Consider the following 27,584-nt stretch of genomic DNA (forward strand, 5'->3'; position numbering starts at 1 on the left):
AGACATTTATACCAGATACAAAGGGAAGTAGGAACGGGAAGCACTTGGGGGAGTAGTAGAAGAGAACAGAGCATTAACAGCAGGATAAAATTGGGACACTCTGGATTAAACTCATCTTCTTGCCTCACTGCATCTGATTGGAAAACATCCAAATGGCAATTGTGATGGTTGCCCAACAACCAGAGACAATACATTATGTATTTTTAGCTGCCGGATTATAACAGACAAAGATTCATTCTGAAAACTGCACTGGAACAACTCAATATCAAGGACATGTATTTCAAGTCAATATACGAAAGTAAATCAAGAAATTAAGCAAACAAGCTGATCTTCAAATTCCTCAAAAGCACTGGTCTGAGGATAAGGATTTAATATGAAGATTTAATAACTCAACAGTAGGTGGCGATATATGCTCCAAGTGGAAGCGATTCGCCATTAAAGAAAAGAAGAAGAAGAAAGTTTGAAGTGAAGCTACAGAGCAGGAGTGTCTGTCTGCTATGCAAGTAGAAACTGGAGAGATGCTTTGAATAGTGACTTGGGTCAAGCCAAGCGTATGTTGCAATTGTTGAGGAGTAGTAAGGCGAAAAAGGGACCTCTCAGCTGGTTTGCCTACCGACAATAAACGCCAAAGAAGAAGAATATTTCCGGAGCACTCCTGAGGATTTAACGGTCACTTTATCCAAACTCACGCCGCTGCCCAGCTGATGGGGGTTTTCGCCGACTCTCAGGAAGTGTAAGTGTAACTGTTACTTTTCTGTGCCTTTTTTCTCAAAAGTTATGCTAATGTTCATGTTGACGCCACCGCCTCGTGTCTGTTTTTGTACCGGAACTCGTTTGTTTTGGTAAGTTTGACTCACGAACGTAAAGTAGCGGCTACAGTAGGCTACTACTACTATTTAAGCTAACTAGCGAGGTCAACCTTTAAACTTTAAATATATTTGATTTTAGAACGTCACTTACGATGTTTGAGTATTTGGTAGTGATGGCAAAATGAAGCTTTGAATGAAGCATCGAACCACTTGGACAATTGTGTCGGAAATAGGTTCATTTCTCGAAGCTTCAGTTACAGCGATCTCTCCTGGCGAAGTGCAAGGCTGCAGTGGGTTTAACGTATCTTTGCCGATCTTTGCCTTGAAAAATATTCGATGCACACACACTAAGACTGAATAGTAGGGGTGTAACGGTACACGTACCCGTAAAAAAAGAATACAAAAAGTTCTAGCATACAAATATTACAAATGCGTGATAATAAAGCAATAGGTTATAAAGAATGTCCTTTTGTATCAAGCAAATACATTTTTACAACCAATATATCACTTAAATGCAACAATTATATATACACATATGGACAACTTTACCATTCAATCTCGTCCAACTGATTTTGCTGCCGTCACTCCTCGGCTCTTGGTAGTGCAGGCATTTATCAAACCTGGCAACTCCGGGTTTTCTTGCAGCTGTCAATCAAAGTCCAGTGGCTCCGCTCCAAAATCCCAGAAACTTTTCACGCGCGCGTAGACAGACTCCGCGAAACTGACACTCCCGCGAGCGAGCAAGAAGGCTGTCTCTCTCACGAGCGAGCGCAGAGCCACTCGCGGGCGCAGAGCCGCTCGCGGGGTTTAATCTGCGCGCGAGGGTCATTTTATGCGCGTGTAAAAGCACATTTTCCGCTCGTGAGTAGCTTGTTTTACGCGCTAGAATATTGACCCAAATCTAACTCCATAGGTTTTCTCCACAGCAGGAGACATTGCTAGTGCCAGCTGATCTGCCCTTTCGGCAAGCAATGTGGAAAAGTTCATTTTTCTTTAAACAACATGAAAATACAATGACAAGCAAGTCCTAATGTCAAGCTGGCTGCTTAGGTACTAGTACAGTACAGTTCAAATACAGATCATTTCAGTTCATCGAAATGCTGCACCTTAATGTTCATTTGATTATATTTTGTATTTATTTGAGTGAATATTCACAGTTTAATAATAATTAAAAACCCAAAACTAATAGTGTATGTTTTGTGAGTACTAGTACAGTAAAGTTCAAATACAGATTATTTCAGTTAATCGAAATGCTGCACCTTAATGTTTATTTTATTATATTTTGTATTTATTTGAGTGAATATTCACAGTTTAATAATAACTAAAAACCCAAAACTAATAGTTTATGTTTTGTGAGTACTTGTACAGTAAAGTTCAAATACAGATTATTTCAGTTCATCGAAATGCTGCACCTTAATGTTTATTTTATTATATTTTGCATTTATTTGAGTGAATACATTATTCACAGTTTAATAATAATAAAAAAATATATATATATATGTTTTGTTTTGTGAAAAAAAAAATTCTGCTGTACCGAAAACGTACCGAACCGAACCGTGACCAAAAAACCGAGGTACGTACCGAACCGAAATGTTTGTGAACCGTTACACCCCTACTGAATAGCATGTTCTATTTGCAATTAAAGATTGATAATTGTGTTTATTGAGAAGAGACTAGAGAGTGCTGGAATTTTTTTTTGGAGGAGAGGGCCTTTTATCAGTTATTAAAGTTGAAAAGCAATGATTAAAATTAGGGCTGTCAGTCGATTAAAATATTTAATCGCATGATTGTCCATAGTTAATCGCAAATTAATCGCACATTTTTCATCTGTTCTAAATGTACCTTAGAGGAATATTTTTCAGGTTTTTAATACTCTTATCAACATATAAGTAGACAAATATGTTTTATGCAAATGTTTATTATCATTTGAACAATGACAAATATTCTCATGAATATTAAACACAACAACCTCTGAACATTACAAATATTTGCCTCAATTACAAATATTTGCCTCAATTCAACCTGGAACCTCTCATTCACTGTGTGTGTGTGTGTGTGTGTGTGTGTGTGTGTGTGTGTGTGTGTGTGTGTGTGTGTGTGTGTGTGTGTGTGTGTGTGTGTGTGTGTTGTGTGTGGTGTGTGTGTGTGATGTGTGTGTGTGTGTGTGTGTGTGTGTGTGTGTGTGTGTGTGTGTGTGTGTTGTGTGTGTGTGTGTGTGTGTGTGTCAAGGCATATGCTCGAACGGGAGCTGCCTGAACGCTGCAATCATGTTGCGCACTATCCGTGCTGAGTGTGCTGACTTTTCGTACAATGTCCCACTGTCTGGCTTCCTGCATAAAGTCATGTGCTCGGCGCAGTTGTCGGCGAAATGTTGCTCCTCTTTTTTCATTTAAACAGCTCCTTATATCCATTAGCGCAGCTAGCTAGCACCAGATGCTAACAACAACAATACACGTAAGGTCTCTCTCTCGCTCGAGCCACACATACACACACCCTCCCGGTCCTCCCGATGGCCAGTCGGTAGGGCTGCACGATTCTTGCTCAAATGTGAATCGCGATTTTCCTCCATAAGAATTGAGATCACGATTCTCACACGATTCTCATCGTTTCAATGAGAATATTTATTGCACTCTTACTCTTAGACGTCACGTGAGTACAATGAATTTAAACAGACAATATTTGTCTCTCTTGTAACAAAAACATAACTTTGTCTTTAGTCTGTAGTTGCTGAATACTGAACAAACATTACTACATTCAAAATGTGGAACCTGGAGCCAACTATTGTGGCTTTAAACAGACATCATCAACATCAAAGTGCTTGACTTAAATCCAAGTCTCAGTTTCTTGTAGCAAAAACATAGAGTAACTCAAATGAATTTGACAGCCAACTACTGTGGCTTTAAACAAAGTGCTTGACTTAAACTCAGGGAAATGGAAACACTTTCAAACTGCTTTCCATGCGACAATATTACCATTAGGAAATGTATTTATCTAGTCTATTTCCAATGTAAACGATCGAGATACGCGAATTTACTTTTTGAAATACGTGCCTAATGACCATGGGCGCTTCCATTGCTCCGGGACTTTTCCAGTGACGTCACTGATTGGGTGCGGCTTCCTGGGCCAAAGCTCAATAACAAACAACATGGCGTGCAATGCACCAGTAGTTTACATTACAAGAAAACGGTCGTCGTCAGGAGTTTATTGTATTGCCCCAGGCTGCACAAATGGATTTTATACAAAGAAGGAAGAAGTACATTTCCATAGCCTGCCACTAAAGGATGAGAAGCTGCTCAAAGTCCAGTCTGGATGCCTGGTTCAATACAAAACATTGGATTTGAAGCCAGGATCTGTTCCCACAATATTCGATTTCTCAACGTATGCAGTCGGGAACACCGACCGTCCCAGCACGTCGGCCGCGCAAGACAATGACAGTGTCAACAAACGTGAAGTTCGAGCCACCAAACGAGTTGCTTCAGCTGCCGAGAGAGAGGTAAATATTGCAGCACTACCAGATTACTAGCTCACACATGTATTTACTGACACAGTGTGACCTTATTAATTAACGCAATCGCGTCCAAACTAAATGGTAGCTATTATTATGACGCACAATAGAGAATTGGGGGTGTTCTATAGCTCAACTAATTAAACTGGCATACACACGCTCATCTGTCGAAAACAGCCCTAAAAAGGCTAGTATTGCTATTGATGGATGGTATTGCAGGACCCAGAGCGCACGGAGCACAGAGCACAGAGCACAGAGCACAGAGCGGACAGCAGATAACGGAATTGCAGTTGTATTGCTTATAGATTATCAGAACATTTCAAAGGGGACACAGCCCCATTGGATATTAACCTATGGATTAACTACATCATCGTTTTTATCGTTGTAATGCCATTGAAGACCAGTTTAGACCAGACAATGAGGAAGGTAAGCCGTTAGCCTGGCGTATGTTAGTACCTAGCGCTACTTGTTTTGATGTACGTTTTTGTGGATAACCTCGCGAGTTTGTATCTTTCAGTGTTGAGGTGGGCACCGTTAGATTCTGTGTCTCCTTGCGATCATAAACGATGTGTTGGATGTGCGGCTAGGATAAGTAATAAGGGAGCTATCGGTGCAGTAATAGGTTAGCATTTTCGCTCGGGGCTAATTCAGAGGCTCACTGTTAGCATTGTGTTTTTTAAAATTTTTTTATTCCGGATCGTATGCCACTCTATTCGACCGAATCCGTTCATAAGCATAGGCCATGGGATGCCTGGTAACTGTAGATGCTTCCACATCAATGTCATCTCCCGACGAATAGTCAAATTCATCGTTCAAAACGTCGATCTCATTGCAAAATTCCTCCATCGCTGCCATATCTGCTACGTTGTGTTGACTTTTGGTGGAGCGAAAACACAGCCAGTGACGTCACCATTTGGGACTCCCCTAATGGCGGCGGCCTGGTCCCGGAATTCCCCACCCGGCCGGCGGATAATTAATTTTCTTTTGGCGAGTAATATCATATACAATAAATATTACGATCAATATGCATTGTAAAATGAATAAACTACCGGAATATTATAACTGTAATTGGTGTTTCCTTTCCCCTTTAAACTCAAGTCTCTCTGGTAACAAAACATACAGTAACTAAAATAAAGATATTGCTGCTGCCTGAGTGCTGAACATAAAAAATAGAATTTTTGCAGCTTTATAATAACAAAATGTAAACTTTGCAGTAGCACCTGTCCACAGTGGACACCCAACTACTGTACAACAACACCAACCTGTTTGTTACAGGGAGGAATGCACTTAAGTTAATCAAAATACCTCACCACAGTGCTGAATATAAAAACAAAACATTCACAGCTTTAGAATAATATTATTAAAAAAAGCCTAGCCGGCTAGCACCCAGTTCAACTACTGCACTTAAAGGTTCTTGTACTGAAAAGAACATAAACTTAAACAAAGTGCTAGACTCCACTGAGTAGTAATGTCACTGAATCAAAAGGATTAACTTAAATACTGCAGTCAGTACTGAATATAAAAACGGAACGGAACATAAAGTTACAGCTTCAGAATAAATGTAAATAAAGCCTAGCTGCCTAGCTACTAGCACAGTCCATCTACTTTTTTCGGCACAAGCACAACTTCCCTCTCACTCTCGCCAGAGTTGCCACCGGGATTTTCATCGGTGTTGTTGTCATTGTCCTCGACCTCCTCGTCACTCATTTCTGTGTCACTCATTTCTGTGTCACTCATTTCTGTTTTTCCTGTACTACTAGTCGCTCTCGTCACTCTTTGCTAATCAGTGCTAATGCTACCGTTTCTGTAAACATACTGCCGGCTCCTGCCCTCACGTGCTGCAGTCAGTGAGTGTTGCCAGGTATACTTATTATAAGCCACATTGGGCTTATCTTTTTGTAAAGTTGCTTGGTAGTAAGTAATAATGGTTGTTGCGGTTGTGAGCTTGTAGACCCGACATATATAGGTTTAAAGTGCTAATGTTCTTTTGCGCTTGTTTTCATAGACCTGGTTGCTTATTCCTTCAGCAAAAACTGGCAACACGAGTAGCTGCAGCGTTAACACTGCATGAGAGGAGGAGAGACAGACAGAACACTACCATTTGGATGCGATCATGGTACTTTAATGTTAAATGTATGGAGTATATTTGCTTTACATCGTTTAAGTATGATTGACATTGCAAGTTGGTATTATTCAGAAGCAAAATAATTAAAAAATGTAAAAAAAATCAGCTTGACGTCATAGGATCGCCGTAATTTAGAAATGAGATCGCATAGGTGTCTGAATCGAGATCACGATCTTTTTTCGATTAATCGTGCAGCCCTACCAGTCTGTGCCTGCCGGTGAGCGTGGTCGGTGTCTGCCGCAAGCAGGCAGCAGGAGCGGGGCTGTCAGCATCAGCTTGTAGATGGTATTTTAAACTCGATGCGCTCTGAAACTACGGGGCGGCCGAGGAAAAAAATATACATGCGTTAATCCTGTTAAAATAATTAGTGGCGTTAATTTTTGTTTGCGTTATTACCGCGTTAACTTGACAGCCCTAATTAAAATACATCCATTCCGGGCTTTGAACCAGCTGCGCAGAGGACATTGCCGCATTCGGGCCGCCGGCTCTACCCACTGGGCTATCTATTCCTTGAAATATTGAACTGTTTTTAATATTACTGATAATTGTGTTTTTGTTCACAACTTCTCCACATTTCGAAGTGTTTCCCGAGCCAGAACGACCTATCTTTCTTCCTGGCTTGCTCTATAATGATACTACAATTGAAATGCAATACCAACAACAACTCAACAGCAACTACGACAACAACCCACACATTGCGCATTGTTTAGAGCGGTCATAAAGTGTTGAAGCGCTACTGTTTCAACTAGTACGATAGTCGGCCCGATAATTATCGGTCCGATATTAGGAATTATGACGTCATCCCGATAAATCCGATAAAAGTATTAATAGCCCCGATATACAATATACTTTTTGGGTAATAAAAAATCCTGCGGTGTGGGTGGATTGGGATGAGGGGCGCTTGTTTTTCACTCGGCTCCTCCCGTTTTGCCAGTACCGTGGTATTAGTGGTTTAGGAAGAGGGGAGTTTTTCACAAATCCAGCGCTCCCTAACTCATGCCTGGCTGTGACGTAAATGGTGTGAAGCCAGGACAGTAAACAAACATGTCGTCGGTAGTATGGGACTATTTAAAAGTTTCAGAGTTGGATAGTTCGCTTGCTATTTGTATTAACAAATGCAACGCAGAAGTTCCACGAGGAGGGAAAAAGGCAACGAGCTATAATACTTCAAACCTGATTAGTCACATGAAACATCGCCATCGCTACGATGGTGTGTTAAAAGCGTACGAAGACGCCTGCGCTGCTAAACTAGCGGCGAATCCAAAGCCAGCTGCAAAGGCACCGGGGCTTTTACCTATCGACGAGGCTTTTGAAAAAGGCAATTTTATTTGGGAAAATAAATAAATGGTCACTTTGAAGAGTCAAAACTGTTCTTGGCTTTGTTTTGTTCATAGTAGTAATGCTCATGTCATTTGCTCACTACTAGTCTTTTTTTTACCACCAGGTGTGCAAAAACTACAGGTACATTTAATATATATATATATTTTTTGTATTATCGGTATCGGTCTTGAGAAGCAGCAAGTTATCGGTATCGGTTTCAAAAAACCAATATCGTGCATCCCTAGTTTGAACCCGTCACCTGTCAGAATCGAGACGAGGAAGTGCATTGAATCGCGTGAATGGACCGCGAACCAGTCAAGTGATTCGTTCAGGAAAGGAAGCAGTTGCTGCTTCGGACGTCACATGTCACGTGATTTGAAGCAGTTGCTGCTTCGGACGTCATATGTCACGTGATTTGAAGCAAGCTTCGAAGCACTGCTTCTATGGAATAGGAAGTCCAGGGTTGAAGCTCCGTTCGAAGCTTCAGTGTCAAACTGCCATCACTAGTATTTTGACCTGACAGTGCAGTTAATACCAACTGTTTTCAGGAAAGGCGTACTCACTTTCGTTTCCTTCAAATGAGGTTGTGCACGGCACAGCAAGCAGGACAGGTATTGGAGTACCACAACAAATGAATGTTTTACTCTGATTTTAAATTGTTTGTGCTAATAAGAAAATAAAAAGTTGATTAACAAGTGCTATCAAACTCATTTAACCCTTCTCTTGCATTAGGTCATACCCCCCTTCCCATACTATTTTCGGTTACATTTAGAGATGGGTCTGGCTGCAGACCGCAGCAAGGAGGCGGATCGTATAGGGGCGGATCCAATAGGGGCGTTTCCTATAGGGGCGTTTCCTAACTTTTTTTATCCAATAGAATAATGACACTCAGCAGAAATACATACTGTAGGTGGCAGTAATGCAACTTAAGGGATTCCAGCTGCTTTTATAAATCCTCGCAGAAGAAGTCATTCGTTCTAGTGATGGGAATTCCGGCTCTTCTTGGTGAGCCGGATCATTTGGCTCGGCTCACCAAGAAGAGCCGGCTCTTTCGGCTCCCAAAGGGCTCTTCAGTTTACCACATATTATACCTTTTAATTAAATCAAATGTAGCCCTGTTTTGACTAATGCTTTATATGTGTACACATATATCACTTAAATTATTCAATACATTCTTTGTACTGAAGTATTCAAAAGTAAAAATTACATGTTTAATATAAATTATTTGCTGTGGCCAATTGTTTTCATTGCATTTACCGACACGTGTAACTCTCTGATACCACCCAATGAATGCATTGACTTGCTTGTAGAACCACGCTACACAAAACAGATAGCAACACCTATAAAAACTATTTAAAAAAAGCGGCTACTGTATCAACCTATATAAAGTATATAAATATAGTTTTTCTCCCTGCAGGAGAGGGGAGCGTGCTTTGAGATCAGCTACTAGGCTGCAGCGGGGAGAAGAGGGGGACAAAAAGAGATCTCCGTCCTCCGTGTTTTATTCTTATAGAAGTAAGAAGAGAAGTAATGGGGCAGAAACCCTCCTTTTTACGCAGCGGTCCAGACATAGACATCAAACGGCGACACATATTCAGTTGCCAGTTACTTTTGGCATTAGGGCAGGGATATCTTTCAAGGTTTGACATAATGAATTGTGCTACTTTTAAAGCAAGCAACGATGTTTTCAAATCTGTAATCAAAAAGCGCCTCAAAAACACTATAGAAGCAGTTCCTGCCGTTGTTACGTTAGTTCAAACAGTAACAACGGACTACTTTTCTTAGCGGATGCATGTCAATTTAAATCAATACATAAAACTATTTTTTAAATCAATAAAATATTTTTCTAAATCCATAAAAGCATTTAAATTATTATTGGGAGTCATGTCGTTACTTTGTTGAGAATGTGGCCATGTGTAATAAGCGGGATAATGTCCACATTGCACATTGCATAATGTGCCTTCATGCCGATCTAGATCCCTCCGCGAAAACAAAAAACGGCTCGTTCGCGGGCGAGTGCCGGCTCCTGTCGTTCACTTAAAAGAGCCGGCTCTTTGAGCCGGCTCGTTCGCGACCGACACTAATTCGTTCTTTCAAGATGGCCGAACAACAAGTTGAAACAGCCGTAATAGTATTTTCCAGAGATGCATGTTTATATTTATTGTAATGTAATTTTTCTTAACACACAATTGTCTGTTTTTATGATGCTGGAGGCACCTTCCATGAAAATGGCTGATGGGGTTAATAATAATTAGAACAGCCAATAAAATGTTTGTTTAATAAAGACTTTCCTCTTTGTATGTACTGTATATATTTTTTAATTAATCTTATCACCAGACACAACATGAACAAATGAATGATACACATCAGGACAGTAACTTAAACTTCAGTATTTTAGGTGTACAGAAACCTCTACTCATGTTGTTAAATGATATACAGCAATATCTTCCATAAAACGTAGTTGATTGATTTGAATAATAATTACTACCACTGCACAAACAGTGAAAAATGATATGCCTACCATTTATGAATTTGTCTTCTCTGTGGGTTGTATACTCTTCATTCTTTATGCAAATTAATTATTATTTTTCGAAGTTTGTTTATGATTCATTCAAAGCATTAAAATAAATGAGAAACAGAGAGCGTCATATACCTTTAAGAAATACGTGGGGGTGGGGTTCATAACCCTTTAGGATCCGCCCCTATACGATCCGCCTCCTTGCTGCGGTCTGCAGCCAGACTCTATTGTAAATTTAGGGTGACCAGGTCCCAACCAGGCCCGGCTCCAGGATGAAATGACTGAGGGGGCTGTTAAAAAATCAGAGTGGGTGATTTTACTAGCAATGTAACGAATTGACACACCGAGCTTTTTTCCTTCTCACTGCTCTACAATCTCTTTGCTTCTTTATTTGTATTCCGGATTTACCCCTCTCATTCTGTTCTTTAACTCTGATCTTTAATAACAGATAGTACATTATTAGATGGCTGCACTTTGGTTAACAGACTAACATTGATTTCCTCCATTTATAAATTGGCTCTGTATTTATACCATAACCTTTTCTCCTCTATCCCTGAACTCGTCTTCCTATACAGATGTTACTTACCAGAGATGGGGTCGTTACTAAAAAAAAGTAATATATTACATGTTACTTTAAAAAAAAAAGTAATATATTACACTACTTCGTTACTCTCTACATAAAGTAACTCGTTACTTTACTCGTTACTTTACTCGCAGGGCCGGCCCACCCCTCCTACAGGCAGATCACGCAGACTGCGGCGCACCTACAGTGTAAGCATGCCACAGTTTTGCCTCTACGAGACTCCACTTGCACCCCCAATTACTATTGCATTAAGGAAGACATAACACAAGTCTTTCTTTTTATATGCTCTAAAATAGGCTACCAGCCTACCACAACAAGCTAACGGTCTGTGAAACGTCAAGACACTAATTAAGGAAACCAGTTCAAGACGCATTATTCTTATCATTCTTTATGAGCGCACTAACGGTAAGGAATCGAATTACTTATTTATTTAGTATTCCATAACTTAGTAACAGAGATGGTCAAACTAAAGTGGTAGAGACATGGCAGAATTCCTACAATGAAGCGGGACATTGAACTGTTTGAACGCGTTACACTACTCCTTTCCCGACAAAAGTAATATTATTACACCCAACTCTGTTACTTTACTATCTACAGATGTAGCACTCCAGATCAAACTCAAATGGGTGTGTCCCAGTCAAAAGCCCAGCAGATGCCAGTGGCTGGGGGTGTTGCCAAATTGCTAGAGGGCGTTGCCCAATATCCCCATTTGTACTGTAAAATTGTACTTCAGTACAGTACTTGAGTGAATGTACTTTGCTTCTTTACACCACTGACTTTTTCCACTAACATTCAGAAGCAAATGTACTTTTTAATCCACTTTAATAGTTTTGGCAAGTTATTTTGAAGGTTCATATTATTATAAGAAACATAAATCAACTAAAGGCTCATGATGTACTAAGTATGGATTGAGATACCTGGCCGTATAAGAAGTAACGCCGGGTTAAGTATTGTAACCCTTGTTATATTAGCACAGACGGAGCCCTCTACTGGACTCTATGGGTACTACCTTATCATGCAAGCATTCACCTACTGAGATTTCTATAGACGTAGCCGGCCCCGGGGCGGGCCTACCTGAATGCGTGCGCATCTCACTTCCGTATAAAAGGAGGCTCCGCCTCCTGACCATCATCCTTCACCACTCTTCAGCGAGCGGTATAGGACAGACAGTGCCCCAGGGTAGATGGCTCCGTCTGTGCTAATATGACAAGGGTTACAATAAGTAACCCGGCGTTATATCTCTCACAGGCTCCGCCCTCTACTGGACTCTATGGGTACAGTGGGCGGAGCCCCGATGTATGCACGCACTGTCAGCCAGCACACCGTTCAAGTCGTCCCGAAATTAATGTGGACCGTCCCGAATTTAAAATGTTAGTTTTTCTACATTATCATTAGTTAAAATCATTCAAAGTGACCTTTAACATAAATAAAACATCATACAAATCATTAGATGATAATTCATCAACCTTTTTATTTGAGTAAATCATTCAATCACATAAACAAAGGCCAAATATATTTAAACAAACACACAAACGAGAAAATTACTTATATTGAATCCAATCAAGTCCCATCCAATTAACAAAAAAATCCAACACACAAATCCAAGTCCTGAAGACAGAACCCAGAGTAACCACTAACCAGGATGACAGTCTGTAACACAGTCAGGAGACCTTTACAAACTGCCCCGCCCCCTCGCACACAGACGGGAGAGAGAGATCTCGTCTGGATTGGAAAGCTCGAAAATACATCATAGACGCATGTTGTAGTCTTATTGCATATTAGAAACGAGCAGAGCAGACTGCTGCTGCAGCAGCTACACACCGACCCCACCCCCACCTCTCCCTCACACGTGCGACTAAAGATGAACAAAGCGGCAGGTAAAAAGAGTTCCTCCTTGTGGAACTACTTCGAACATACAAGTCCAAAGGAAGTTAAATGCAAGCTCTGCGAAAAGACGTTGGTCTATCACAACTCAACCTCAACAATGCGTTCGCATTTGAGTGCGAAGCACGCCAAAGAGGTTACAGAGAAAGACGCAGCACAGCTGGCCATTACCAACTTCACTTCAAGGCCACGTCGTTGTGATGACATACTTGCTTGTTTGTTGGTTGTACTGTTAAACATGTTCTAGTAAAGAAAACAGCAAAATTCCTCTTGTCTGATTTTTTTATTTATTTTTTTCTTCCCGCGGGGGGGTGGGGTCGAATAATCGATTATTAATCGCCAGGGCTGCCGAATAATCGATTTTGATCATGGTCAGTTTCTGGCAACCCTAACGGCTACCACCACCTCCTCCTCACAGGATTGCGCACGAAGCCCTCAAACGAAAACATCTCGCCCTAGGTCTTCAAAAGCATGGGAATATTTTAAAGTTAGTCCAAAACGCAAAGATATTGTCATTTTCAGTCTTTGCCAAATGGAGTTGGCATATCACACAAGCACAACGGCTATGTTGGAACATTTAAAGCGGCAGCTAGCTGTGGTGGCTACCATTAGCAGCTAGCATTTGCTCTCCGATTTTTTACATAAAAATGGAATTATGGATTATAAATTCAATCATTTTTTTATACATAGACGTTAAAAACCTATGGATTAACCGATTCAGCCGCGTTTTTTTCTCATTTTAATGCCATTGAACACGTCTTTTGATCAGATTGACAGCTACGGTGGTTGAGACGATCTCCCTAGAAGCTCTGTAAAGGTACGCGTTGTGATGACTGTATTTGCTTCCCCTGTCGCGAGTCCGGATCACTCAGTGATGATACTATATACCTACATAATCTGTGGAGTCTCAGCTTTAATCGGATATCTTGTATGTGCTGCTACGATGAGTAATAAGGGTACTTTTATCTTGAGTTCTGTGCCAATGTCCGTTAGCATTTTTCGATCATGGGTCATTTAGATGCTTCTTATGAGACTTGTGTTTTGTTTTGGTAAACATGGTTTGTATCGTCAGTTAGCTGAGATTATTTCCGTTAATCTGGTATAACACATTAATAGGTTCTTAAATATTTAAGATCCCCTGAGACACAGTATCGTGAAAATTTGTTTTTTTACATTACGGTTTTTTTACATTACGTTTTTTATGAATTGAACAACAGAAAAATAATCGTTAGATTAGTCGACTAATCGATCAAATAATCGCCCGATTAATCGTTTTCGAAATAATCGTTTCCCCCAGCACTACTCCTGAGTCCCTAAAGGGCACGGGGAGAGCACAAGCGCACTCAGACCATGACCCCATGCCAGTGTGTGTACGGACTATAGTTATGGAGGGCTCTGCCCCAGGCAGGCGAGGGGAGCCCTTTAGCCCTGTAAGAGCTCAAAGCGCATTACGTCACCCCGCGACCCTCCAGGAGTCCGGAGAAACGTAAGCGCATTTAGGCCCAGGGAGGGGGTCAGATGCCCACTGACCCACAGACACCCTCTCCTCATCAGTCCTGTGTTGCCCCAGCAAGCCACAGACGCTGAGAAAGAGCCAAACATATCCAAGAGATAAAACTTTATGGAAGGGACCTGGCGTTGACCAAGACGCCGCCGTGCATATATCCTTCACACTCCACACCGTTTGAATAAAGCTGTCGACGCAGCCACAGCTCGTGTGGAGTGTGCACGGACCCCCGTGGGACAGGCTCTACCTGCCTGCTCGTAGGCGTGTGCAATGCCTCTGCAAAAAGCCAGCCTGCCAGGCGTTTCTTGGACAGAGCTTTTCCAGTCACCCCGCCCCCGAAGCACACAAACAGCTGTTCAGTGCGTCTTAGGGTAGCTGTGCGCTCGAAATAACATGACAATGCACGCACCGGGCAGAGGAGGTGCAATTTAGCTTCCCTGGCCCCACCATGGGGTGGAAGACTAAATCCCCTAACTGAATAGCCCTCGACCTGAACGCACTCTTTAGGCTCTTGGGCACAAAGGAGGGGTTCGGTCTGATTGTCGCCCCGCTCCGGTCACCCCGAATCAGTAAACAGCTCGGGTGAACCGACAGAGCGGTTAACTCGGACACTCTTTTGGCTGACGTTAAGGCAAGAAGCAACGCTGTCTTCCACGACAGTGCTTTCAGGGAGGAGAGCTCTAGAGGCTCAAATGGCTCTGTAACCAGAGCCTCGAGCACCAGCGGCAGGTCCCACTGCGGGGTGGAGGCGCGCACTACTGGGCGCAGCCTCCTGACCCCCTGTAAAAAACCTCAACATCAGTGGATGAGAAAAGGCTGACCTGCCGTTGAATCCCTCATGACAGGACGAGATGGCTGCTGCATACACTTTACAGTAGAATGAGCTAGTCTTCTGTCCACCAATAACTGTGAAAAGGACAAAATAGAGCCCAACTCACAATATAGGGGCTCTATTTTCCGCTCCTTACACCATCGCTGGAATCCCAGCCACTTCGGCCTGTAACGGGCTGTGGTGGATCCAGCTCTAGCTCTGCCTGGATAGACTGAATAATGCTGTCAGACAATCCACCCTGTCTCAGCCTGTCCCTCTCAGGAGGTCAAGCCTAGAGAGGACAGCCCAGAGTGGGTAACGCCCAGATTGCACCTGCCTCTTGAGACATCTCCCCCCAGAACTGGGGAATTGCCCAGGGCTGGCCCACCTTCGTCTGTGTTATCTCGGAGTACCACGGCGCCCCAACGCGATCCGGTGCTACCAGAATGCCTGCCAGACGTTCTCGCCTCACTCTCCCCAGGAGATGGAGAATGAGACGCAGCGGTGGAAAGGCGTATAGCAGCTTCCTTGGCGAAGCAGAACCACTTCCGCTCCCCCGAACTGGGCCCAGATCCGCTTCACCACCTCTGGGTGAAGCGTCCATTCACCTGGCAGGGGGCCACCCCTCAACATGAGGTCGGCCCCCCTCTTCTGCAGTCCCGGGATATGGAGGGCTCTCAGAGAAGGGCTCTCACCTCTGAAGCACATAACCACAGCCTCTCCGCTGTGGCCAACAAGGCGGCGGAGCGGCCTCCGCCTTGCCTGTTGATATAAGCCACTGTGGTGCTGTTGTCGCTCCTGACTAATACATTGTCTCCCTTGAATTAGGGACATGAAGTGCTGGAGGACTAACACTACCGCCCGTAGCTCTAGGAGGTTGCTGTGTTGTGTTTCTGTTGGAGACCAGCTCCCACCTATAGCCCTCTTCAGGCAGGTCCCTCCCCATCCTGTTCCCGTGAACACTGTGATGTAGGAGGTTACCCGTCCCAGGGGAGACCCCCTCCGGAGGCGCCCGGGAGACCCCCAGAACCGGAGGTTGCCCTCCACTGAGGGGGGGGGATGGTCACCAGCCGCCGTTTGTCCCTCTTGGGATCCAAACGCAGGCTGGAGAACCACCTCTGCAGGCGGCGCATATGCAGTAACCCCTGCGGGACCACAATGTGAGTAGCCGCCATGAGACTCAACGTCTGCATGACAGTTAAAGCTGTCACTGTCGCAGCCTGTGAACCGCCCGGAAAAGGGACATACTTCTGCTCCCTGACAGGGTGGCGCGTAGCACGCCTGCATCAAACACCACTCCCAACTACAACGCCTGTTGGTGAGGTATGGGGGTGCTCTTTTTCCAATTGATCGCAAAGCCTAATTTGGTTAGGTGTGTGATCGATTGTGCTGTGCAAAACATTGCCTGTTCCCTGGACCTGGCCATGACTATGAGGTCGTCTAGGTAAAAGAAAAACTCATGCTGTGGGCGTGCAGCGGTTGAAGCGCAGTGGCCACACATTTACTGAACGTGCGTGGGGATAGGGAGTAGCCGAACGGTACTCTGTTGTACTCGTAGGCTATCCCCTGGAAGGCAAAACGCAGACACTTTCTGTGCTCCGGAGCAATTTCCACATGAAAGTTTGCGTCTTTCAGGTCGATGGTGGTGAACCAATCACCCGGTTTGCACTAGCCCCATTAACTGTTTTATAGTTAAACATGCAGAATTGTCTGCAGGCAATGTAGCGATTCGGGCCGCTGAGATCTAGAATAGATCTGAATTCCCCTGTCTTCCTGAGAACCAGGAAGTACATGGAATAAAGACAATTTTCTCTGTGCTGAGGGTGCACAACAGACACAGCCTGTTTCTGCACCAGAGCCTGAATCTCTGCTGAGAGGAAACCAATCTCGTCCAGGAAATCTGTTAAGTGTGTTTGTAGCGGGGACAGGAGACTCCCCCCTTGATGAGAAACTGTAAGAAATGATCGGGGAATCCCTCCGGAGTGGAGTCATATTTTTTTGTATTTGTTGGTTTGTGTTCCAGCTGTCGATCAGCAACTATATATCCATAATCCACCAGTTAAAGGAAATACAACTAATGTGTTATACTAGCTGTACAATTTACCACATGGTGTTCTTAGTTTCCAAACCTCCTGTGTTTTACGAGCGACTCATCAAGTAGGCTATTGGCGAACGGCATAAAACACGATTAACTCCAAGTTATGTTTTTGTGTGCACTGAGGAGTCTCAAACAGGTGTTTGTTTAATCATTTTAAGATTGGCTTTAATCAATTTGTGAAAATGAATTCTTCATATATGATACATGAGAGGTTACATTCTATTATTTCCACATATTTCTCTCCATTCTTCCTTCTGCTAACGGTGTCGCAGTTTCTCGTTTCTCCCGTGTTTGTGCTTGGTGCGTACGTATGGGTCAGAGTTTGCGTGGAGGACCGCACATTCTCCCGTCAAGTTAGCATTTTATAAATCGCAAACATTGCGTAGAAACTGGCGTACGCAATTTTTGGAGCGTATATCCCTTTTTATAAATGACGCCCCTGAACAGAGAATATGAACTTCTACTATCTAATGGAGATTCAATGAAGTCAGACTGAAGCATCCTTTGTGCTCCGGTCAATCCTCACAGTAAATACAGAGCTGAATCCCAGATCAAATGCTCGCTAAAGGCTCTTTGAGCAGGTTTTCTCTCCGTGATTGTGCTGTTGTGTTAAATGTTTGTCGTTTGTTTTTCATGTATTGTGTCTTGAGATGTTCAACACATGGGGCTGCTGTGATGCAAGTCAAATTTCAGACTTGATCTGACCATTTAAAGTAATATCGACTCGTATCTTATGGTACTTAAAATATATTTTGATGGTAATACTTTTTTTTACTTAACTCACATTTTGAATGCCGGACTTATTTTCTAACCGAGTATTCTTACACAGTGGCATTATTACTTTTACTTGGGTAAAAGTCCTGAGTAATTATTCCACGTCTGTTCAAAGGATTTGTTTTTAACCTCCATTTCTTTTCATCTTTTCAGGAGCCACTGCCTCTGTGATGGATCTTGAAAACTGTCTGAAAAACATTCTGAAGAACAAATTTCAGAAAGTGAAAGAAGCTGGAAACTCGTTACTTCCTTCAAGACTTTGCTATCGTGAGCTCAAGCAGGAACACAAACAATTTCATACTAATTTGTTACAGAATGAGTTTCGATTTATTGACAAGTCCGACCTTCACACTTGGGTTGTTTATCCAACTGTCCTGCTCTCGGAGATTTTATCGTGCGCCTGGAAACACAACAGCAGCCAACGAACGGTCCTCACCGTAGGCGTGTGTGGCGTTGGAAAAACCACAACAGTGCAGAGATGTGCTCTGGAGTGGGCCGAGGGCAAAGCGTGCCAGGACGTCCATCTCCTGTTTCCTCTCACCTTCTGGGAGTTAAATTTGCTCGAACACGAACTGACCCTAATTGAACTTCTCCTGACGTTTTTCCCTGACCTGAAGGAGCTCGACAGTGTCAGCCTGAGGAATAGCCATGTGTGCTTTGTCCTCGATGCGCTGGATGAGTATCATGGCACATTAGACTTTCACTGTCCAACTGTGAGGGATGTTTCGGAGTTATCTACAGTAGAAAATCTTTTGACTAATCTCATCAGGGGGGATTTACTTCCCCTTGCTCATATATGGATAACAACCAGATTTGCAGCGGCAACACAAATCCCTGATCGTTTTTTGCTTAAAGAGACCGAGGTTCAAGGGTTCAATGATGAACAGCAGGAGGAGCACCTAAGGGCACTCGTCGGTGATGACAATTTGGCCGACAAAGTCATCAACCACGTGAAAATATCAAGGAGTCTGGACTTCCTTTGTCAGGTACCCACAATCTGCACCATCATGGCACATGTGTTGAAGGCTCATCTAAAACCAGATGATGGATTTAAAATCCACCCCCTGAGTTTAACCCAGATCTACACAAATCTGGTCAAAGCATCAAACCCAGGAACGGTTGCCAAGCTGAAAATGCTGGCAAAGCTTTGGATGGGAGAATGTGAGGTATTCTATGATTATCATCTTTCAGAAATTGACCTAAGTGTTGAGGAAGCGTCAACTTTCTCCAAAGAGTGTCCTCTTGTGTTGAAAGAAGAAAATGGGCTCCATAACAGCACTGTGTTTCGCTTTGGTCACTCAAGCATTCTGGAGTTCTTTGCAGCGTCTGCTGAATTGGACAGTATTGAAACAAAATCTGACCCGTCGAGACTTTGTAAGTGTCTGGTGGACACGGCACTGGAGAGTTCGATGGGAAAAACAGATGTCTTCCTTCGCTTCATCTTTGGTCTCCTGAGGGAGCGCGGCATGTTGGAGCCACATGATCCGCTGTTAGTCTACACCAAGAAGCTGATCCTGGACTACATTCTGTCCTACAAGGCTGTGGGTCTGTTCCACTGTCTGAGGGAGTACGACAACCAGGCTTTACTGGATGAAGTTAAGTTTTTCCTGAAGTATCGCTTCTGTCCCATTTCTAATTTCTCAGAAATGCATTGGACCATCATGTTGCAGCGGACCAGCAATTTCGAAGGGATAAGAGACAGTTTTGAGATGCCAGTGTCTGCGAGATGTGATGAGAAACTCATCAGGCAGCTAGCAGCTATTTTCAAATCCAAGAAAGCCATGTAAGTCTCTAATGTATATACATTCCATAACTGCTCTGTTTGTTAACTGTGACTTCAGAGTTGGTTTTTGAGGCCCCATTATGTGTTTCCCGTTCCTGTTGTGTGCTATACTGGTTTGCAAAGGTTAACATTCCACACTTCCCTCCAGAGGGAGTTTTGTGCTGCTTCATCATCCTTTCATTTGACTGCATTTCCATCCACGTAAAGTCAACAGTATCATTGACCTCCTGTGCAATACAACATGTGGGACTTAGTATAGAAGTGCAGTTATTCCCACACGTTGCACCTAAATCTACACGTTAACTTTATATTCAATGTTTCATTTATATCTTCATTTAGTTTAGATTAGGGTTGCCAGAAACTGACCATGATCAAAATCGATTATTCGGCAGCCCTGGCGAATAATAATCGATTATTCGACACCCCCCCGCGGAAGAGAATTCCGTTGTTTTCTTTACTGTAACATGTTTAACAGTACAAACAACAAACAAGCATGTCATCACAACGACGTGGCCTTGAAGTGAAGTCGGTAATGACGGCTGTGCTGCGTCTTTCTCTCTAACCTCTTTGGCTTCACACTCAAATGCGAACGCATTGTTGAGGTTGAGCTGTGATAGACCAACGTCTTTTCGCAGAGCTTGCATTTAACTTCCTTTGGACTTGTAAGTTCGAAGTAGTTCCACGAGGAGGAACTCTTTTTACCTGCCGCTTTGTTCATCTTTAGTCGCACGTGAGAGGGGGGGCGGGGTCGGTGTGTAGCTGCTGCAGCAGCAGTCTGCTCTGCTCGCAGGCTTCCTCCAAGTTTACAGTAAAACAAACTGGTGGTGTGACCAATGGCCATTTACAATTATTAATACTATTACTATTATTAGCATATATATATATATATTTTGGTTGAAACTAAGCCAGAAAAAAACAAAACATAAATAATAAAAAAAAATATATATAAATAAAATCGATTTTTAAAAATAATATTCGATTATGGAGACTGTAGCGAATAATCGCTGGCATCCCTAGTTTAGATGTACCTAGACAAAAACATTGTGTCCATATAATATGTGTCATAAGGGAGAGGTGCAAATACATTTCCTCTGATATGGTACTGTATAATAATGTTTATTAAAGGATAAGGCTCTCTCTGATCCTATCCCATCTTATTGCAGGCTGCGATTCTCCAACCTGACAGACGAGTGTTGTCCGGCCTTAGCATCCATCCTGAGCACAAAGGAGTCTTACCTGAGGGAGCTGGACCTGGGGTTCAACAGCATCAGGGATGAAGGAGTCAGGGAGCTGGTGCAGGGGCTGAGCGATGAAAACTGCAGGCTGAAGACCATCAGGCTGCAAGGCTGCGGGTTGACCGGGCACTCCTGTGAAGACCTGGCCCTGGTCCTGAGGCGGTCTTGGAAACTGCGAGAGTTGGACCTCAGCATGAACGAGATAGGAGATGACGGAGTGAGATATCTTGCAGATGGTTTGAGATCTCCTGAATGCCAGTTGGAAACGCTCAGGTAAGTGTTGGGAAACTAACACTTTAGTAAAACTCTCTTATAACAAGCCTAACATGTTTATTTTGTCACAAAATTACAGAGAGAACCATTTGTTTTTTAAACTACGACAATTCGTTGATTAGTTTTGGTAATTAATGGTAAAAAGAATAAAAATTATGCACAAATGCTGTTCCCAGACTCTCAAATTTTAAAATCTCCTGCTTTTCTTAGTTGTATAACATGTTTAAATCAAACATCTAATGACATCACCAACTGGGATGGACATTTCTTGCTATTCTCCATGAAACTAATTCATGGTTTCAGCCCCATTTGTTACAGGTTACAAAAAAGATTGTATCAAAATGATTAGGACTGTCCCGAATACAATTTTTCGGCTCCGGATATTCGGTAATAATCAGCAGGGAATATTCGGTGCACGCACTGAAAGTAATAAGTTATATTACTGTCTCTGAAATGTAATGAGTTACACTACTTTTTAGTTACTTTTGAGTTACTTTCACCAAAATCACCTCAAAAGAATGGCTAGGTGTTTTAAATGCTGAAATGTAGTTTAGTGCAGCTCATTATACATCCAGTGAAGGGCAATGTGGTTTAGCATAACAACTGTGTAGGCCCTTAAGGCTACTAACAACTTGTATTACTCGATTCTGATTGTAAATTCTTAACATGTGACACGTTGTTAATACAGCAGTACAGACCACTGTCAAGGACTCTAATGAAGGTTGCTAAGGAGGATCAAGAAAGAGAAAGGAAAAGAGGTTAAAAGACGGAGCGCTGGACATCAGATAAATCCCCAGAAGAAGGCAGACAGGAAGTGAATAATAACAGGACACGGAATGGTCTCTGTATTTTGTTTAGTATATGGCCGTGTACAGGCCCAGCTCCAGAACAACATGACTCAGGGTGCCTCTGAGGTTACAGGGGGCGCAGCAGTAGTAGGTTTACATGAGCAATAGAGGCATTGATGGTCCCAATGAACAGATTATGGCCTTTGTTATGTTTTGAAACCAAGCAAGTGAGAACATTTCAAGTGAGTTAAAAGTGCAATCCTGAAATATCTCATATAGTCCAAAGTGGACTGTGGCAAGGAAAAGCACAAAAGCTTCAAAACTGTAGCCTACTGATAAAACAAATGAGAACATTTTGTAAATCAAGGCACATATGATTTGATCCAGCTCATGGTTTGAAATGGCAAACATTGAAAAGCAAAAGTATTATTAAAACCATGTACTAAATCATCACCTTGGTCCCATCATATACTCTGGGAAGAGAACATTTACTGTGCTTGAAAACTGGTATCACATCATCATAATGTGAGGTTGACTCTGTGACCTGGAGATCATTTCAGCTGCAACATCAGCTCGTTGATAAGCTTGGGATATGAGATCTTTTTGTAGCCATTCGTGGTGAAGGCATCTGTGCTATTGTGTGCATTATGTTTGACCCAACATTTCTACAGGCATGGCAGAATATGGCACTATTTTCACATATTCTAGCCCTTGTGTATTTGTATACCACGAGCTGCAAAATGACCACCTAACACCACTGTACAGGCGGGTACTTGTTTAGATATACCTGGGCAGGCTCTGTTTTGCCGTGGTATCCTGGCTGGCACCTGCGGGCCGCAGAGGGTTTCGGGCGATGAAGACTGCTGCTCCGGGGTTGAGGGCGGCGAGTCAGGCGGGAGTAAGCTAGTGTCCACAACGGAGGGTAACGTCATGTCCCCATCTGACCTGTTGCTAAGGTCTGCAGTAGATGCAGTGTTGCTGGCGTTTAGTGATGGTTGCTTTAACCATGTTCGTATAAATGATTATCCACAGATGTGTGTCACTGCTGTGGAAGCACTTTGGAAATGATGCACGCGCAGCGGAGCAGGTCACGCGCACCTAACACAATTTGTTGTTGGTATTTTTCGCTCCGTTCTCTTTTTTGAATAGCGGGTGAATAACATTCAACTGCCCCGAAGATCCCGGCGCGAAGCCTGAAGGGTAAACACCAGGTTTACTAATCTACCCGCACAATTTGTCTGGTGTTGGAATGTCTCGCTATGTTAGTACATTGTTAAAAAACAAAACACCATTTAATTTCGGGTTAAAATGTGTTGTAACAGCGTTACTGAGCATTGCAACGGGTAATATATTACCCACATTTCAGTAGTAATGCGTTACATTACTTCGTTACAGCAAAAAGTAATATATTACTGTAACTCCGTTACTTTTGTAACGCGTTACACCCAACACTGGCCTCCACCATGGAGCATCGGCAGGTTATTTTTCATGCTGCTGTTAATCTGGAGAGCATATCAACAGACTTTTACAACGCGCATATGATTATACAATCAGACAACGTGCGATAAAAAACATAACCCATATGAGAGACGTTCTGCAGTAAGGAGGGGCGTTTTACCGACGACAGGTGGCTCTGACTTTTATGTATATTTGATGGAGCATTTTTAATTTACAAGCCACTGTTCAACTCTTCATTCTGCTTCACTCTTTCGCTAAAGACGGACTCGTAAAGACTGCGCTTCCTATGTTTTGGCGCGGACTGCGTTCACACCAGCGATGATCCGCTCCAGAGTTCACTAGCAAGCGGTCCGAGACCACCTCTTTTAAGCGGACCAGAGTCCGGTTGTTTAGTTCACTTCAGAGACCTTTGACTGTGTTCACACCCAAACGAACCGCACCAAGCGGGTAAACGCACCAGGGTTCGATTCAACCGGACTATTCAAGGCTGGTGTGAATGCGACCTAAGTCAATAAGCCTTAAACATTTTTTTTTTAAACCGAATAGTAGGCCAACGACGGAATATTCGGGTACAGCCCTAAAAATAATATATATTTTTGCAACCAATCAAACCTCAATGTGTAACAATAGAAAACTGCATCTCAAAATACATGTTCATTATAATATGTTGGCTTTTTTTCCTGCACATTTCATATGTAATTTGTTTCCATAGACTATCACAGTGCAACATTGAGGAGAAAGGCAGCAGCTGCCTGGCCTCGGCTCTGCAGGAGAACTTGGGCAGCCTGAAAGTGTTGGACCTGAGCATCAACATGGTCGGAGACAAAGGGACCAAAGAGCTCTATGTCAAATGTGACCGGCAGCTAACGAAGCTGGAGTGAGTATAATCTTTTTGAAACTCAAATAGCTTTCCTTCTCGACATAGGTTTACCAATAATTCTGTCACACTCTCTTGGGCAGGATGTACCACTGTGGCATCACTGTGCTGAGCTGTCACAATATCGGGGAGGCTCTGAAGTACGAAACCAGCTCTCTGGTAGAGCTCAACCTGAGCAACAACCAGTTGAAAGACGCTGGCTTTGCACTCATCTGCGAGGGCATGTACGCATGGTGTAGACTGGAGAAACTCAAGTAAGTTTGACTTGCTCTTATATTAATCTATTGGTTACTCTGAACTAGGGGTGGGCGATATGACGATATATATCGTCGTGACGATATTAGGTCTCCACGATATGCTTTTTCAGAGATATCGTCCTATCGTGATAAAAAAAAAAAAAAAAATAGCGGGAGGGGAAGAGGCTCTCCATGCGCGGCGCAGGGGGCTATGACAGCGGACGGAGAGCCTCTTCCCCTCCCGCTCCCCCAGCCTCACCTACTGATTTTAATTTCACCATATATCAAGCCCGATCGATTTCACAATGTCAGCGCACCTCTGCTTTCGTTCAGTCCGAGTTGTTTGACACGCTCCCAAAGTCCCCGCCCCCTTTCTTTGCAGCGAGGGAAAATACACTGTTGGCAGTCTGCACACACAGCAATAATGGACGGAGAGTCAGATTCTGATGTAGAAGAATTAGATTTAGTCCCCAAAAAGAACTCTACGTCTGTGGTATGGAAATATTTTGGATATAACACAACAGACACGGAGCAAACAAATGTAATTTGCAAAATGTGCAAAAAAGGAAATTTCAAAGCAACAGATGGCAACACGTCGGGCTTACGAGACCACCTCAAACGCAAGCACCAGAAAGAGCATGCAGAGACTGTAAGAGTGCAAGGTCCCCCGCGTGTGAATGCAGCGACTGCACCAAAACAAACTACCATAGGGCAGGCATTTCATAAAGGGGCTCCTTATGAAAAGACTAGCAAACGGTGGAAAGACATAACTGACGCGGTGGCGTTTTATGTTTTTCCCTTCAGTTATGCTAAAGTCTTTTATTACACTTCAAGTCTACTCTAAAGTTTACATTTTAATTGTTTGGCACTGACTTTTCCTCATTGATGTTTTACCCTCCTTTTCATGTTTATTGATGTTCACTGCTCACTTGTTCATTCAGGGATTCATTTCTGAAATAAAACCAGCTTGAAATGCTATTCTGGTCTGTTACTCCTTTTGGTTTTAGTTTCTGTCACCTTGCAGGTGCTTGTTCTGTTAAGTAACTTGAAAAATAACCATAATAACCTACATGAAAAAATATCGTGATATATATCGTCTATCGTGATACTGCCTGAAAATATCGTGATAACATATTTTTCAATATCGCCCACCCCTACTCTGAACCCTTTTCCACTGAGCTGAGTTCGGTGCTAGTTTCCTGCTGGGAAACTAACAAGAAAGGTTAGAGCTGTGTTAATGTTAATATTAAACCTCCAAAGCCAAATGTTATAGCAAAAACGTCTTCTCCAACTTTATACTTCTCCAGAGTCACGTGGCTAACAGTATGCAGTGGATTTGAATATGCCAATACTCCAGTGGTTTGTAATTGAATGTCCGACTGTCACACTGGTAACGGCACCTGGTGCAGGTTTCTTTCGGTTTTATTTGACAATGTTTGGCAACATAGTATGGAGGACGGAACATGACTTAAGTATAAATAAATAAATAGTTGGTTATTTTCTCAGACGTGGACTTACTTATCCTGGCCCTGAAACCAGTCGTCTGGGTGAGTGTGGTTGGGTCAGGGTGTGGTTCTTTGCACTCGGAGTCGGGCTAACGTCCACGCTAGCTGCTACATGCTTTGCAATTAGGTGATACTTTAGGCTTGATGTGCTGCGGTGATATGCACATTCTTTTTTGCATAATTTGCACACCACCGTGCTCTTATCGACGCTTCCATCCGTCCGTTTTTTAAAACAAAATGTCCCATCCACGGGGCCGACCAAAGCGGTCTCATCAGCTTGTTCGTTCATGTTTGACTATTGTTCACCGTGGTTTGTTGTTGTTTGAAGTCCCATGCTGAAGTCATGAACGTTAGTTGGTGCTCCAGTATAAACGGTACGCCTGAAACTCATCCAGTGAGAAACGTTCCGCTGTGCAAAAATAAGTGCGATTAAAGTGCGATTAAAATGCGTTAATTTTTGTGTAATTAATTAATCTTAATAAACGCGTTAAAGTCCCGGCCCTAGTTATTATATATCTTTCATTTATTTCTACATTTACGCGACATTTATGTATTTATGTATCTGTATGCTAATGAGGTGGGCGGTCCTAACCTCAGTCTGAAGCAGGATTGATTACAGGAGTGTGTGATCATTTCTGGCAGAGGGCTCTACTACTAACGCCTGGCTAACCGCGCTGATTCGAATGCAGGAGCTTTACTGTTTAACGCTGTGTTTAACTTGACAGCCCTACTTTATATATTTTCAGTGTTACACAAACTGGCCGGAGTAGGCATTAACTGAGTTTTTTTTCCTCTCTGAAAACATACATTTTTGGCCGGCCAAACAAAAGACAACAAATCTTACACAAGTACTAAGGTGTGTCCGTCTCTTCAGACCATTCCGAACCCAGTTTCAGTGCTCCAAATAGCAGCAAGAATGTCCCTTTCAAACGTACAGTACTCTTTGTAATGTCCTGGAAGTTTCAGCTGGTGAAAGCATGTGGAAGAGCTGGGGAAGTTGCTCTCCACCACGGTCACATCCAGGCCATGTCTATTCCATCCTATCCAGAACTGCACAAGTTTCCCAAGGATATGGGGAGATGCTTTATAAAACAGAGAATACATTCATTTTATTATAATTGCTTTTAGTTAATAGTTAAATAACAGTAATGTTACTTAAATTACGCCTTGGATTTTTACTGTAGCTGAAAATCCACGGTTAAACATAAAAACAGAGGAAGCGCAGCTTTCGTTATAATAATTACAAACTTTCAGTAAACAAAGCTTGAAGACGTTGTTTTACCCATCTCAATAAATGTGCGCAGGAATCCTGTGATCCTACAGGAATCCTCCAAAGAGACTTCACTGTCTTCATCCTCATCCTGTGTGGGCCAGTTTATCTTCTCCAAGACCACCTGACAGATTTAGTTTTGAAAGGAGCCCAGTGAAAGCACAATAATAAACAGAACATACAAGGAACTGCAGGTTTTGCTGTGTAGCAGCAGAGTAGTCTAAA

General features: G+C 42.8%; 1 protein-coding gene across 1 annotated transcript in view; it reads left to right on the forward strand.

Moving 5' to 3' along the window:
* Positions 1-460: 460 nt before the first annotated feature.
* Positions 461-27,584, forward strand: part of LOC117455648 (NACHT, LRR and PYD domains-containing protein 14-like) — a 40,770-nt gene continuing 13,646 nt past the window's right edge. Inside the window, exons 1-5 of the mRNA XM_034095236.2 lie at positions 461-733; positions 18,088-19,717; positions 20,881-21,225; positions 24,184-24,348; positions 24,432-24,602. Coding sequence (XP_033951127.1) covers positions 18,105-19,717; positions 20,881-21,225; positions 24,184-24,348; positions 24,432-24,602 — 2,294 coding nt within the window. The 5' untranslated portion in view covers positions 461-733; positions 18,088-18,104. The remainder of the gene's footprint in view (positions 734-18,087; positions 19,718-20,880; positions 21,226-24,183; positions 24,349-24,431; positions 24,603-27,584) is intronic.

This window comes from Pseudochaenichthys georgianus, chromosome 1 (genome assembly GCF_902827115.2).
Source record: "Pseudochaenichthys georgianus chromosome 1, fPseGeo1.2, whole genome shotgun sequence".
NCBI classification, from domain to species: Eukaryota; Metazoa; Chordata; class Actinopteri; order Perciformes; family Channichthyidae; genus Pseudochaenichthys; species Pseudochaenichthys georgianus.